The sequence below is a fragment of the Aspergillus aculeatus genome (assembly GCF_001890905.1).
Source record: "Aspergillus aculeatus ATCC 16872 unplaced genomic scaffold ASPACscaffold_5, whole genome shotgun sequence".
NCBI classification, from domain to species: Eukaryota; Fungi; Ascomycota; class Eurotiomycetes; order Eurotiales; family Aspergillaceae; genus Aspergillus; species Aspergillus aculeatus.
The window spans coordinates 1,698,856-1,712,921 of NW_017962980.1; the positions used below are offsets into that span (position 1 = coordinate 1,698,856).

General features: G+C 51.9%; 4 protein-coding genes across 4 annotated transcripts; 2 read left to right on the forward strand and 2 right to left on the reverse strand.

The window, feature by feature from the left end:
* Positions 1-201: 201 nt before the first annotated feature.
* Positions 202-2,253, forward strand: ASPACDRAFT_26356 (uncharacterized protein; the record flags this gene model as incomplete). The annotated part of the gene is made up of 2 exons (XM_020199412.1): positions 202-1,171; positions 1,214-2,253. The coding sequence occupies 2 exons, from the start codon at positions 202-204 to the stop codon at positions 2,251-2,253; spliced, it is 2,010 nt and encodes a 669-aa protein (XP_020058037.1).
* A 452-nt stretch (positions 2,254-2,705) lies between these two features.
* On the reverse strand, positions 2,706-3,665 carry ASPACDRAFT_25994 (PIG-L family deacetylase; the record flags this gene model as incomplete). The annotated part of the gene is made up of 2 exons (XM_020199379.1): positions 2,706-3,352; positions 3,428-3,665. 2 exons carry the CDS (start codon positions 3,663-3,665, stop codon positions 2,706-2,708), a joined length of 885 nt encoding a protein of 294 aa, XP_020058038.1.
* Positions 3,666-9,252: 5,587 nt separating this feature from the next.
* On the forward strand, positions 9,253-11,552 carry ASPACDRAFT_77398 (alpha-arrestin). The gene has a single exon (XM_020204957.1). The coding sequence runs from the start codon at positions 9,731-9,733 to the stop codon at positions 11,318-11,320; it is 1,590 nt and encodes a 529-aa protein (XP_020058039.1). The 5' UTR covers positions 9,253-9,730; the 3' UTR covers positions 11,321-11,552.
* An 809-nt stretch (positions 11,553-12,361) lies between these two features.
* Positions 12,362-13,855, reverse strand: ASPACDRAFT_26092 (integral membrane protein TmpA; the record flags this gene model as incomplete). Its single annotated transcript, XM_020199389.1, has 1 exon — positions 12,362-13,855. One exon carries the CDS (start codon positions 13,853-13,855, stop codon positions 12,362-12,364), a length of 1,494 nt encoding a protein of 497 aa, XP_020058040.1.
* Between the last annotated feature and the right edge of the window lie 211 nt (positions 13,856-14,066).

The window sequence follows — 14,066 nt, forward strand, 5'->3', positions numbered from 1 at the left end:
GAAAGAAAGAGACTGGCAGGGATTCTTTGCTCCCCGCCAAGACCACAACAACCGCCGACTCCTCAGTTTACTCCGCAACAGTTGAATGATTGAATTATGAATATTAGCTGACCTGCCACCCCCTCTTCTCATTTCTTTCCCCGGAATCTGACCCCATGTTTTATCTCAGCCATTCTCCTTTCTTGTCGCTTTTTAAGCGCGATGTTGCGATTTCTACAACCAAGTGATCGCCTGTCTTGTACTCGCTTGGGGGTCTTGTCCTCTTATCGTCCTTCTCGGCCAACCAAGCTTCGCTATCCGTCTCCACTTCCCATAGTTCGGAATCCTACGTGCCCGTCGAGATCGGTGAGAGTCTGGACTAGGCCGCCAACCAGAAAGAAGTTAAAGCCAATTGTCAAGGAAGACTGCTTGGACAAGTACGACTTCCGTCACCACGGGATAAAGAGTACGACGGATTTGCTGGACATCGACAGTCCCCCAGAGAAACAACGCGATGATCCACTACGAGACACCTTGCAAACGGAGTTCATCTCGATTCTTCAGAGCGGCCAACCGGACTTGGTGATGCATGCGCTCACTGACCCTCGATTCAGCAGCCTGGTAGGAGCCATGCCAGAAACCACCTTCGTCGAAGCCTTCCTGCTTCTCTCTCCGGCGTACTTCGTCGAGCCCCATCGAGAGATTATTCGAGCGCTCCATCCAACCGCGGAACGGAGCATGAATATCAAGCCATTGCAGGAAATCTTCGACGAATTCGCCAGCAAACTCGCACAAATAATTCGTCTCAGGGTTTCCACAGGGCAAGGTCCAGGCCTGGCGGAGTTCACCCACTTGCTCGCTTGCGCAGCCGCCATGGGGGATGCTCAGATGGCACACAGCGCATGGCAGGCCATGCAAGATCGTAATGTGGAGCCAGATACCCAATGTTATAATCATCTCATGGAGGCCTTGATCTGGGACGGGACGTTTACCGGGATGAGAAAATATCGCCTGAGAGTGACCCGTTTCTCGTATAAGATGCGAAAAAATGCGCCCATCGATTCAGGCTGGTCGGGATATGGCACCGCAGCACGCAGCGTGCTCAAGTCGGTACGAGTGATATTCGCGGAGATGATGGACAAATCCATCCCGCCGGATGAGACGACCTTTGTCAACATGATGCTTGCATCCTGTCGCACAGGTTGGGTTCCGGGGATCAAGGCTGTTCTGAAAGCCGCTTGGAACATAGATGTCGACGAGTTGTTGACGGCAAGCGACCAGTCGGGAGCATCCGATATCTACCACACCGACCCTGCTTCATCCCTTCATCCCACAGGTCGACTTCTGTTCGCGGTAGCTCACGCCTTCGGAACAAATAACGAAATTAAAACTGCACTTCATCTGGTGGAATTCATCGCAAGCCGATACAATATACCCATTCCCGAGAAGGTTTGGCTTGAAGTGTTCGAGTGGACGTTTGTCCTGTCCCGTCGGAAATTCGGCCCCGACGCCGAGGACCAGGCGCACACGAGGGTAAAGCCACGTTTCGTGACTCAACTGTTCGATACAATGACCACAGAGCCATACAACGTGCACCCCACAATTGAGGCACGCCTCAAAATCGCTAAGTTAGCGTGGGACAGTCGTATTCTCAAGAACTACATGCCACAAATGTATGCTTCATATGAGACCCTGATGGAGACACGTCGAAGGAGATGGGAGGCGAGGTCAGCCATCGCGGCGTTTATGAAGCGGCGCAGGCTACATAGAAGCCGCGCAAGTTGGCAGTCGCGAGACTTGGCCAACGCAATACACACCTATGATATCCTCAGACTGCACACAGCCCAACAGACTGAGCTGGTGAGAAAGCTCGCAAGAAACATGCTGATCAACAAGCTGTGGACGGGTCGAGACAATCCTGCATGGTTTAGGTCGCTGTTCCCCAGAGCGCTGGAAGAGTGGCGCGACTTCCTCCCGGAGGATTTCCACTTGAACACTCGTGGCGGAATAGTGCATTTCAATGGGAAAGTCCGCTGGGGTAGCCGGAACCGTTACAGCGGAAAGCGAATACCGATTCGGCGACCCACACCCTATAATGATGTCGAGCCGGGTGACGAGGACAATTATCTTGACGACGAGTTCTTCTGGGAAGCTCTTCTGCGTCTCGGGCCAGATATCGAGCCAACATCTGCATCCCTTAAGCGACTATTCGAGCCGGTTCTGGAGAAGTATCGTCCCGCAGAAGACGAATCAACCATGTTGAGCAGCAATTGAAACACAGTGCTATGTAGAACTTCTCACTGAGTCCTACAGCGAACTCGCCGCCTTGTCTGAAAATCGGGCCTGCTTAGGAGCTCGTTCTTCCTAGGCTTCAGAAGCGTTTCTTAGCGTTAATCTTCAGCAAGCTAGTCCTTTGCGTACTGGTCTGGGCTGTATGATAATTCACGGTGCATGTGATTTGAGCGTTTTTCAGACTACCCGGTCCATAGTGACACGTTACAAGTTGTTTCCTGCTTAAGATCACCTTAGCCTAGTTCGTGAAAGAAGAGACTATCGGCAAAGTCTTCACATACCACGGATGCGTCATACCTGAGACATCGATCTTGATGACGGACCACTACTCCAGAAGTCATCTGGCCTGGCGAGTATCAGGCGTGTGTGGATCGAGATATCTATATGGCGGCCCGCATCCTCAGACGTCCCAGTATATAGTTTCGAGCTGTCGCTCAGATCCCCTCTCGCCGTAGATCATTTACCGCCATATAGCGCCCGATCGTAATCCAACCCCAACGGAACCACACCATCTGACTCTGATGGGCCTTGACCATAGCCGACTGGGCCGTCAACCACTCATTGACGGAGCTCACGAAGAGAAGCCGAGAAGGAAGCTGATCCCTGGAGCCGCGGGCCCCGGAGCCCGACATGATCGAGCTCAAGGCGCCCTGGACCATGGTGAAGGGCGCATCGAGCACGCCGGCGTACTTGCGCACGAGGTTGGTCGTCGTCAGCGTGTAAAGGGTGACCGGGCAATTGTACCCGGACTTGTCCTTGACCAGCGTCCGGAGGAAGTGCAGAGCCCCGTGGTACAGGGATCGATGGTTCGGGTGATTGCTGATGCCGCCCTGGTCGAACGTCACGAGCACGTCGATGGTCGCCGTCGGGGCCGCCCCTCTTGACTTCTTCGATGGTTCCGGCGCGAACGCTGACGCAAGGAGCGAGGCGACGTCGTTCTCCGTCCAGTGCGCGGTCATGCTGTCAGGGAATCGAGTGGGGTCGTCCACGACGTAGACGTCCGATTCGCTGCGCAGGCCCAGTTGTAGGGCGCTCTTCACGAGTTCTTTCTTGCGGATGTGTCCGAGCCCGTCTGCGTCGCCTAGATTGCACAACAGAATGAAGAGTTAGTGGCTTGCTTTTTGTTGATGAGAGGAGTCTACCAGGGAAGCCGTACCTGTACTAAGACAGAGAATCTTGAGATGATTGCCGTACTCCGGTTGGGTGAGGGCCAGAACGGTAGGCGCAAAGAACATGGCTTCATCATCGGGGTGAGCAATCAGTAAGCAGATCCGTTTGTTGTAGATGCGAGGGAAGGCCCCAGCAAATGGCGACGACGTGGTCGAAGACAGGGTCCAGAACATGAACACGACCGAGATCGCGAGACCGATCGTGATCAGTGATGAGGTATTCATGGTGGGATATGTAATGATAGAACGATCCAGGTCGTCTTCTAGGTGATGAGTTCGAAACGCTGCAAGTGGTGTGACGCTGCGACTATTGGGTGGTCGATAAACGAATGGGATCGGTTCTGAAATGCTCACGGTGTCCCGACATCCAGACGTCACCTCACAATTCAACGCGATTGAGGCTCGTGCAAACGGAACCTGGGGCCTGGGTTCAAAGTAATAAGTAGAGATGACACTGAAACAAAGGCGCGTTCATCACCGCGGGAGTTGTTGCGCACATATAATACAAGGATGTAGTGCAGGAATAGGGGATCTCGAGTGTCGGGAAGTTCAATCACCGATCGTCGGAGCTTCATGGAGCTACGGCACGTGACATTCTCGACAGCCACGACAGCCTTTATGCTGAAGGTACACAAAATCAATCGTAGATACCATGTCGGAGATTTTCGCTGGCTTCGTAACGTCTGTAATTTGTTAAATTTGCCTTATTTGCCTTGGTCCATACCTGGTTATGGAGTGTCTTAGAAATATTAGCATGACTGTATATTATATGGCAGCCAAGCCGTAGCTCACAATGACCTAATGTGTTTGGAGAAAAGTATACTCGAAGCAACTAACTATATTGCCATAAGCTCCTCTGTACAAGGAAATCAGGTGCCAATTTATTGAATCAAATTCCAACAACTTATGAGAAAGTCAATACCAGCTGATCTGTGGAGGGATGCCGTATTCTGCACAATCGACATTTGATAGCGGATACGATAGGGCTGACTGATGTTATTAGGACGACTACAGTTTGAGAACCCCTATTTCAAGCTCGTCTACCTACCATTGCACTGAATCAAGCTAACCGCGCCAAAGTCCTGGTTCCAAGATTCGTATCAAGTGGACAGCGATATACATGAGAGCTGAGATGACTGATCAAACCATCATCTTATTCATACTGTATGGTAGACCCTACCATAGAAACAGAGCCTTGGGTACTGCTCCGGAGGGTCGATTCTAGAACCTGTGTCAGCGACGTGCCTGCAGGGTTAGCCCCATCGCATACGAATTGTCGGCGGTCAAAGTAGTCACACTCTCTGGTGGACCGGCAACGCGTCAATGTTGCAAATCCCTCAAAGGGGCGCTAAGACTCTGCAGTGATTCTTCACCTGCAGGGTCCTCTATTGGCACTACGTAGCTACGCATACAACAAACAGGGCGTATGTTTCATGACCATGGCCTTCAATCATGACCGAGATCATAAGATCCGCGCCTATAATGCCGTTAAATTAAGTTAGTCACACTGGCTGAAATAACGTTCAGGGCCGTAAAACTCAGTGGCTGTGAGAATTGGCCCCCGAACGGCGGTCCGCGCTGGTGGCAGCCCAGAACCGCAATTACCACAGAGTTGCACCGCGATTCCGCGGACAGGTTTCCATGGATCTTCCGCGCCTCGCACCCTCCTCAATTCAGAATCCGAGAACGCTCCCTGGGAAACGATTGGAGACAGAAGAGGTCCGAGTGGGAATTTGGGAAAGGGTAGCATTCATTGTCCGCCGCGGCAGTCGCCGATGTCCTTTGATCTTCTCGGGTGGTCTAACCTGAAATAAGAGAGCCCCAATGGTTGGCGACGGCGGTCCGCTGAGGGCCTTGGAAGAGAATGGAGACCAGCAAGAAAATTTTTCTAGTCGTCTGAGGCGCTAAGCAGTGCTAGTGTTAAGAGTCATCACGATGAAGTGGACTCGAAGGCGACCGACCGGCAGCGATCCGGCTAGAGAAAATTGCACGGAGTCCGGCGCCCGGCTAAGTACGAGTAAAACCACTTACGCCTGTTGCGCCTGGAGGGGTTGCGCCTGGAGGGGTTTGCCGTTGAACCGCCCAATGGAAGGGGAGCATGAACGAACATGCCTTCTTAAATGATGAACGTGCCTTGTATTCGTCTATGATTCTGCAAAGAGATGGGGCCCAAGCTCTTGCACGACTCGCGAATGCTTCACAGGGCGAAAGGTAAATAGCGCACGTACAGTATGTTGAGTGCGAGCGTGCTGAAACTAAAAACAAGCTTGAAGTTGCGTGCTTTGATTCAGAACTCCGTACTCCGGAGAAATGGCTGCATTCGATGCATGAATTGAGCAATAGCTGTCTGAGAGTTCGATGCTAAATCAGGTACCAGGACTAGAAGCTCGAAGGGGGCGGCGAATTCCGCCCCCAAAAGAGGCATTGACACGCCTGGCCCCGCGGGAAGCGAGGCTCGGAACAGGAGTTCCAGAGGTATGCGCAGTGTTAGGCCAACTACTCCGGAGTAGGTAATTGATGCGCCGGGTTGTTACCACCTACTACCGGCCGGTAAAGTGGCTGAATAGCAGGCTCTGAGTCTATCCCAAGCACAGTCAGAGCCAGGGGTCCTACAAGGTAGAATATCAAAGCAAATATCAAACAGTTTAGCACCGAGTAAAGTGAGTTGGGCGTGTGAGTTTGGTCGTTACTATGGGGTAAGAAGGTGCCACTTTAAATCGACATACGAGATATGTCTACTCCACATACTATCAGTTGCGTGAGTCAAGGTGCGGTAGAAGCGGAGACGAACCCATTTACTTACTCACTCCATCTTCAACGCCTTGATATGTTGGGGCAGAGTAAGCGCAGTCGGTAGAATGGAAGAATGGATGGATTCATGGCGTGATCAAGGTCGGCCACCCGTAACAGTGACCGACAGCATGTGCCGAGATTCTGTCAATCGGGACGATCAATCGGATCAAGAAGACAGTTGAACTTGGGTGTTCAAAGCCGAAAGTGCTCAGTTAAGGCACTGAGGGTGCAGTAAAAGCCTGAAGTTGGCTCAGTCGATGGAGAGCTTGCGAGCCTAAGGAGGAAACTGTTAGGTAATGGGTAGGGCGGCAGCCGCTGGCCATTCGCCAGTGGGACAGTGAAATTCCCCCTGCCAACAGGACAGTGCACCGCGTCTAGAACTTAACTATATCTTTGATGTGGGCTTTGCTCATGTCATATTATCTGCTACGTACCGGTCTGTATATCGTGATAGAGAGTGGCACTTCGTTCAATCTCAACTCACCTACCCAAAACCTCTCCTAGATAGATACTTGTGAGGTTCGATGCGCTGACCGGCAAGGATAGCCGGATGATGCAATGTCCCCGCAAAGGCCGGAATTAAACTGCAGTGCGGGGAAAAAAAGAACCATGCGTCCTCGGAGTGAGCTGATGTCCAGAAGGGTCTTCTCTAGTACGTACTCCGTAGCGCACTAACTGCAGCGATGACTCGATTGTCTGGTCTGAAACTTGTCCCAAAACGGTAGCTACGAGGAGAAGTGAATGGATTGAACCATATTGACTGCGCGCGACAGCACAACATCCGTCCACATGTCCCAAGTACACTGTAGGGGATGATGAATTGCGACAAGGGGCATCAACCAAGGATTGGTGGGCATGCTCCTCTTTTGACTTTTGATCCTTTTGATTTTTTTCTTCCCTTTTCATTTCCCTTTTTTGTTCTTTTTCTCCCTTCTCTCGGCAAGTGGAGCTTTGACTGAAGTGAACGGGGTACTCGTACACAGCACACACATTATTGTACTCCGTACTCTGTTTAGCTCTTCCCGAGGAGAAGAGAGTCCGCAAAGAATTTTCTTTGGGAAGATTCCCAATCCGTGCACGCAATGCTTGGGTCTGATGGGGCTGGCTTACCTTCTTTTCAGGCCTTGGTTCTGCCCTTCCATTGTTTTTTTGGCGCAAAAGTGCAACAGCGGCAACTTGGATCCAGAGGGATCTCCAATTAGCGTTGCAATGGACTGCTGTACGGTAAGGTATAGCCGATTGATGCAGGTCGTCACCGCCTGTATTGAGGATTGGGACAAATCAGACCAGACCGCCTTGAGCCCCCTCGGCCTCGCACATCAATTTGTGACGCCACGTGATGGTTCGATGACGGCAGCTGACCTTCCTTGATGAGCAAAGGAAGCGCCCGTCAGGTGTGATGATCCGGTATTACGGACTACTAAGTAGGTATGTTACTGCTCTAGTAACTTCCACTGCAAGCTGAACGGATAATCCGTGCCGTTGATCTATACGGAGTACTAGTTCACGGTACTATTCCACACATGGCTGGCTCAATGATCTGTCATTCTGTTGTCAATCCTCGGGATCTTACCCGATGCTACTATACTTCCAGACTTCCAGTCGACCTAACGTCCTTCTCACCCGCGGGGTTTCAAAGCCACCATTGGTAATTGGGGGATATGACCCGGTCTCTGACCGTGGTCACTCCTGGCTTCCAAGTATAGAACGCCTGATGGGAGATGTCTAGAACCTGAGTCAGCAGTTCCATACTGGACCCTCGGTTCGATTCTGGAACAATTGACATGACAACATTCTCCAGCCAGTTGACATTATTCTACATCACCACCGATCTCATGGATTGCGTGTAACCCGCTAAGATGATGTTTCTTGCGCGTGCAGAATTGCGCAAACAGAGATTCGGGTTGAATGATCTACATCGGAGAAAGCTGTTCGTTGCTAAAGTCTCAAGCCCGGCCCTAGTGTGAGTCATTGCGCCTGACCACCCCCCTCATGTACTGTACGTCGATGAGGGCATCGTTCTAGGAAGGACATTCCGTGCACTCCAGGATAGATTGCTTAACAACACATCAAGTCATTTGATGCAGGAGAAGGTTCAATCACTCTTCTGGCATCAACAACCTGCTTACCGGTACATAGCGCAGCGCAGAGTGATATGCATTCATCACATGCTGCCAGGGAATTGTAGTCAATACAGGATGCGCGCCATCCAGAATGTTTGGAGGGGGGCTAGAATTATTTGCCCTCAGTTTCTGTGAGCTTTGGAAGTTGAGACCGATCTTGAATATACTCAAGTTCTGGGGAAGCAATTCCGAGTAACCTCAATTCAACCACACCTGACTAAGGCAATTATTTCATCGATTACGCAGTACAAGCTGCAGATAGAATCATTGATTGGTCACTGGTTGTTCTAGAATGAGCATGTGCCCACAGTCGTCCGAAACCATCACGCAAGTTACTTTAGCTAAGCTATGATGGTTTTGTAGAGAAGAAAAAAGTCAAAAGACGGCCAAACAAATCGCGGTGTGAAAACATGGAGGTTGAAGACAGTCACTGCAGTTGCCCTCGGGGAATTATTGGTGCAACGGACAGGTACTGTACCTGTAGGGGAATTGAATGGCAGGGCGAGCAAGACTTTTGGCGCTTTCCGTCGGAGACAGCCGTACGGTCATGTATGGAAATGGTAATGTAAAGTCCACTATGACGCTTTTTCTGCCGTGCCCCACCAAAACTCCATCGGCCGCCCGATGCGATGGAGACATTCAGGGTGGCCAGACCAGGGAATCAATCGTACCTGTTACATGGTGTGGGAACGCCCTAGAAACAACCACCACGCTAAAAAAAATGAAAAAAGGAGAAGAAGAGAAAAAAAAAAAAAGTTACAACAATAGGAAAAGGAAAAAAAGGAAAATGAGTCCTTTGGAGGGGTAGAGTATATCTGGGTTGCAAAGAATAAAACATAGAGCTTGTCCTGCTTCATTCAAAGGCAGCTACTCTCCCACCTCTTCTTGCCATTCCTCTGTTTTGCTTGATAGCCTACTAGATTCACTTCATCTTCTTCTTCGGTTACTCAGATATAGACCACTACAAGCTACCTACCACCACCATCACAACACGATCAAAACTCTCCACTACTCGTGTACATTTTATCTACTACCTCTACCCCTCACCACCGTTTCTCAAAGGAACTTGAACTCTTGACTGTAGTCAAAAGTTCTTTCTTATAGGTACAAGATTCAATTTCAATCGCAAGGAGATTATGTACTTGACAATCAACTCAACCTTCCCAATTGCGCCGTGATATTGAGACCCCTTCACATACATACACTAGTCTGCCACTGCCAGTCTGGTCATATTGCATCGTGGACCGTCAATACCTGACATCCATTGCTCCCTGAGCAACACATTCCATCTTCGGTGCACTCGACACTGTTACTATACTTAGCTACCAAGGTTCCAACCCAGCGCATCCACATCACCCTGAGAAACTCGCCACCATGCCTGGTCGTCTACTTTCCAGCTTTGTCCGCCCTTCCCTCTCCCACCACTCATCCCACCATTCATCCGTTTCGCACTCGAACACTTCGTCTTCTTCGTCCGTGAACGAGATCCCGAACACAACTATGGCGTCAAAGAAGCCATCCACCCTTCTGTCCGCTGACCGAGCTCGCTCACCCGAACGTCGGCTATCGTTGGCGATGGAGCATCTGATCCATCCTCACCGTGATCACAGCAAAGAGAAGCGACGGAGCCATGGCCGCTCAGCTCGTTCAAAGGAGCGTGCCGCTCATGATCCCAGCGCCCACGCCTCGGCGAAGCTCGATGTCATCGTTGAATCCCCGCCGCTCGTCTGTTACGGGAATCCCGCCAACTCAACCGGCGCCTTGTTTTCCGGACGCCTGAAGATCAGCATCTCTGAATTAGCCGGCATGATCACGCTTGACACCTTCGATATGCGTCTCATGAGCAGACAAACGACCAAGAAACCGGTTTCTAGAGACTGCGCCAACTGTGCCTCGCGAACTGAGGAGCTGACACACTGGAATTTCCTCACCGAGCCCCTCACCCTTAAGAGTGGTGACCACGAGTTTCCGTTCAGCTACCTAGTCCCCGGCCATCTGCCCGCCTCGTGCAACGGCTCGTTGGGTCAGATCGAATATTTTCTCTCTGCGCGTGCTCACAGTATCAACGGAGAGGAGTTCACCTACAAGATGCCTCTGCACATCAAGCGTGCCATTCTTCCCGGCAACGACAAGTCCTCCATCCGTATCTTCCCTCCTACCAATCTTACCGGTCGCATCGTCCTTCCATCCGTCGTTCACCCAATCGGTACCTTCCCCGTGCAAATGACTCTGAGCGGAGTGGTGGATAAAGGCGAAGAAACTCAAACTCGCTGGCGCCTGCGTAAAATGATGTGGCGGATTGAGGAACACCAGAAGATCGTCTCTGCAGCCTGCCCCAAGCATGCACACAAGATCGGAGGCGAAGGCAAGGGTGTCCTCCACCAGGAGACCCGCATCATCGGTCACAACGAAGAGAAGGATGGCTGGAAGACAGATTTTGATACCGCCGGCGGTGAAATCAGCATGCAATTCGAAGCCAGCATCAACCCATCTTGCAACCCAGTGTGCGATCTCGAGGCTTCGGGTGGCCTGGAAGCTCGTCATAATCTTGTCATTGAACTGATCGTCGCCGAAGAGTTCTGCCCCAACCGCAACACGAGACTCATCACCCCGACTGGAGCAGCGCGTGTTCTGCGGATGCAGTTCCACTTGCACGTTACGGAACGCAGCGGGCTGGGTATCAGTTGGGACGAGGAGATGCCACCAGTCTACGAGGATGTTCCTGCCAGCCCCCCCGGTTACACCATGCTGGATGGAAGCAGCATCATGGAAGACTACCATGGATCTCCCTTGCACCTTCCGGAGTATGAAGAACTGGACCGCATGGAATCTCTGCGCTTGGATAGCGACTCCACACATTCTTCTTCAACCAGGGGACGATCACGCCTTACACCTGATGATTTCTCGGCTGAGCCATTGAGTTTTGAAACGACAAACCGAGCTACCTCTGCCACTGAGCCTTGAGCGTTGGCTGATGCCATTGCTTCGCACAATTCTTACACATACAACTTCAACATTGGTGTACCTCGAACACCGCCCTTCATGAATTTATGACTGCTACGAATTCAACGATTTTCACCCCCCCGAGGACGTCCTTGTTCTCATGCACTCTCAACAGTTCCGCGAAAATTGGAAGTCCAAGCTCTCACTACCTTTCCCCTAATTCCTAATTGTTTCATACCATGGAGGAGAACACAAAAAAGTCTGCTGATAGAGATTCTGTATTGCTGGGTGATTTCTGTGCTTGCATGATACCCATTATTTTCGTCAAGTCTGAACATTTTCATTTGTCTATTTCTGTTACTGGCATCATACATACCCAGGTACATACACTTTGTCGCTATGGTGAATTTATCTACACATAACGTTTATGAATGAACAAATTGAATATTCAAATCTATTTATCATAATGTTCCGGGCTAGAGCAAATCCTGTAAATCAAAGTAAACGTAGGATGGTAAATTACCTAGTTGCCCGAAGATTACCTTGCATAGTAGGCTGGTTGCAAAATTGGTCTTGAACTCCGGCTCTAAAAAGCGGCCAGCTGAATTCTGACCCCTTGGGCCAGGAGACTATTCCGGTCTGTGATGGTAAACACCCAGGCTGGGACTGAAGTGATTGTCGTACTAAAATCTAATAATATGGGAACGTACTGCAAGTACCCAGCGGACTGCTACATGGAATCCCTGCAGGCCGGACAGGCACATGAAACACCGCGCTGATCTTTGGAATGTTTGCATACAATGCCCGTCTCCCCCCCATAATCAAGGCCAACGGCATCACTTCATAAACTGTCTCTCTTAACTATCCTAATACTATATACAGTGACGAAGCATTCCACATGGCTTGACTTCGTCTGAAGAATTTCCCTCTTCTAGCCCCCTGGCTTCTGACACCATGACAATCTCAAATGAAAACTCCAAAGAACCCCCAACGCCTGCTTCGATCAATCACAACACCTTGCTCGCTAGTATATAAACAGACAAAAAGACCACACTTGGTCGGTCACGAGTCGAAGATGGGCCCGAACGCCGGGATGCCCTTGGATTCCAATTCATATACCACCTTCTTGGTGAACACGGGGTTACTGATCACACAGACAGCCTCGGCATCGAAGTCCTGCACAATCCGCCGGATCATCGGGACCATATCGACGCGCCCGGACTGATTCGTGTCGACCACCACGGGGTGGGGGTCCATCACCGAGACCAGATCCAGCACCCGCTGCCCGTATGTCTTCAGCGGGGCCCGCGTCTGCCAGACCACGCGGAGCGCGGGGCGGTTGTCGTCCCCGAGGAAGGACAAGCAGGGGCCGATGCCCGAGCCCGTGGTGACGACGACCACGCGCGTGAAGACGCGCATCGCGTACGCGAACCCATACAGGAGAACGCCGCGCTTCCACAGGTGCGTGGGCGGGTCCTGGATGCAGGCGGCCGTCCAGTCGCCCGCCTTGGACACCAGGCAGGAGAAGCTCCGCCCGCCGTCCGGGTTCGGGAACGTCGCGAACCCGTGCCAGTCCCGCAGCGGGTGTCGCGCCAGCTGGATGCCCTTGCCGAAGGTGGTGGTCGTGTGGCTGAGATGCAGCCGCACGGCATGCGAGGAGAGGGTCTCCGGCTGCACCGCGACCTTGCGGAGGAGCACCCACGGGTGCACGATGGCCACGACCGTGAGCACCAGGAACCAGAAGGCGGGGAGTCTCACCAGGAAGAGTCCCAGCGGCTCGTTCGACGCGCGGCTGACCTCGTTCGCGAACACCATCAGCAGGATCACGAAGAGCACCACCACCAGCCAGCCGGAGAACCGGTGGATGAGCTCGAAGTAATCGTGCTTCTTGATGCGGAATCGCGGGTAGGCCACGACGATGATGGCGAGCAGCACGACCAAGATCAAGTATGCCAGGATCACGGGGGCCACGGAGATGGTTGACCCGCCTGATGCGGAGGATGGGGAGGGAGACCAGTATTCCCGTGATAGGAGGCCAACAAAGCCGGCATACCAGACGAATGAGGCTGTCCCGCACCCGCTGTGGACGCCACCATAGTGGTATACCTTGGCTGCGATGCGTCGTATCCGGAGAGGCGCTGACCTCGGGATGGATGCCACGACAACAAAGATCGAATTCACCACCAAGGGCTGCCGTGCGAGGCCGCATGCAAGCAGGTTACCTGCTGCCGCATTTACCAATGCTAGTAACTTTCGATCCGTCGCCATGACTGCAACGAACACAGCTACATTGGCTAAGAAGACCAAGGTGAACAGGCGACGGTATATGTTAAGGAATATGAACCGAATCGCAGCGAATCTGCGCTTCTTTGGGGCTTGAGCTTCGAGGTCAAGAGATCCATCTTCCGAGTCACGATATCGGGACGCTTCCACTTTCTCTGCGAAGACCTTTATGGTGGAGTCTTCTGTGAATGTCGATGACGTGGGACTCTGCGGACCTGATGCATATACCACTGCCGGTGGTACCGTTATTGTGCTCTTCACCTCACTCGACATGTTGCTTCGAGTTGGTCCTGGAGATGAGAATGAAGGTTGACAAGAAGATATCAAGAGTAAGATCGAGGGGCAGACGCATGTAATCTTCAGGAACGAAGCGCCAGGTGCAAGATGGGGAAAGGAAGCTGCAAGCAGTAACGACAATGACTCGATTGGTCCCAATGGGCGCATGAGTGTGATCCACCATCAACCTGCATCTCACCACGACGGG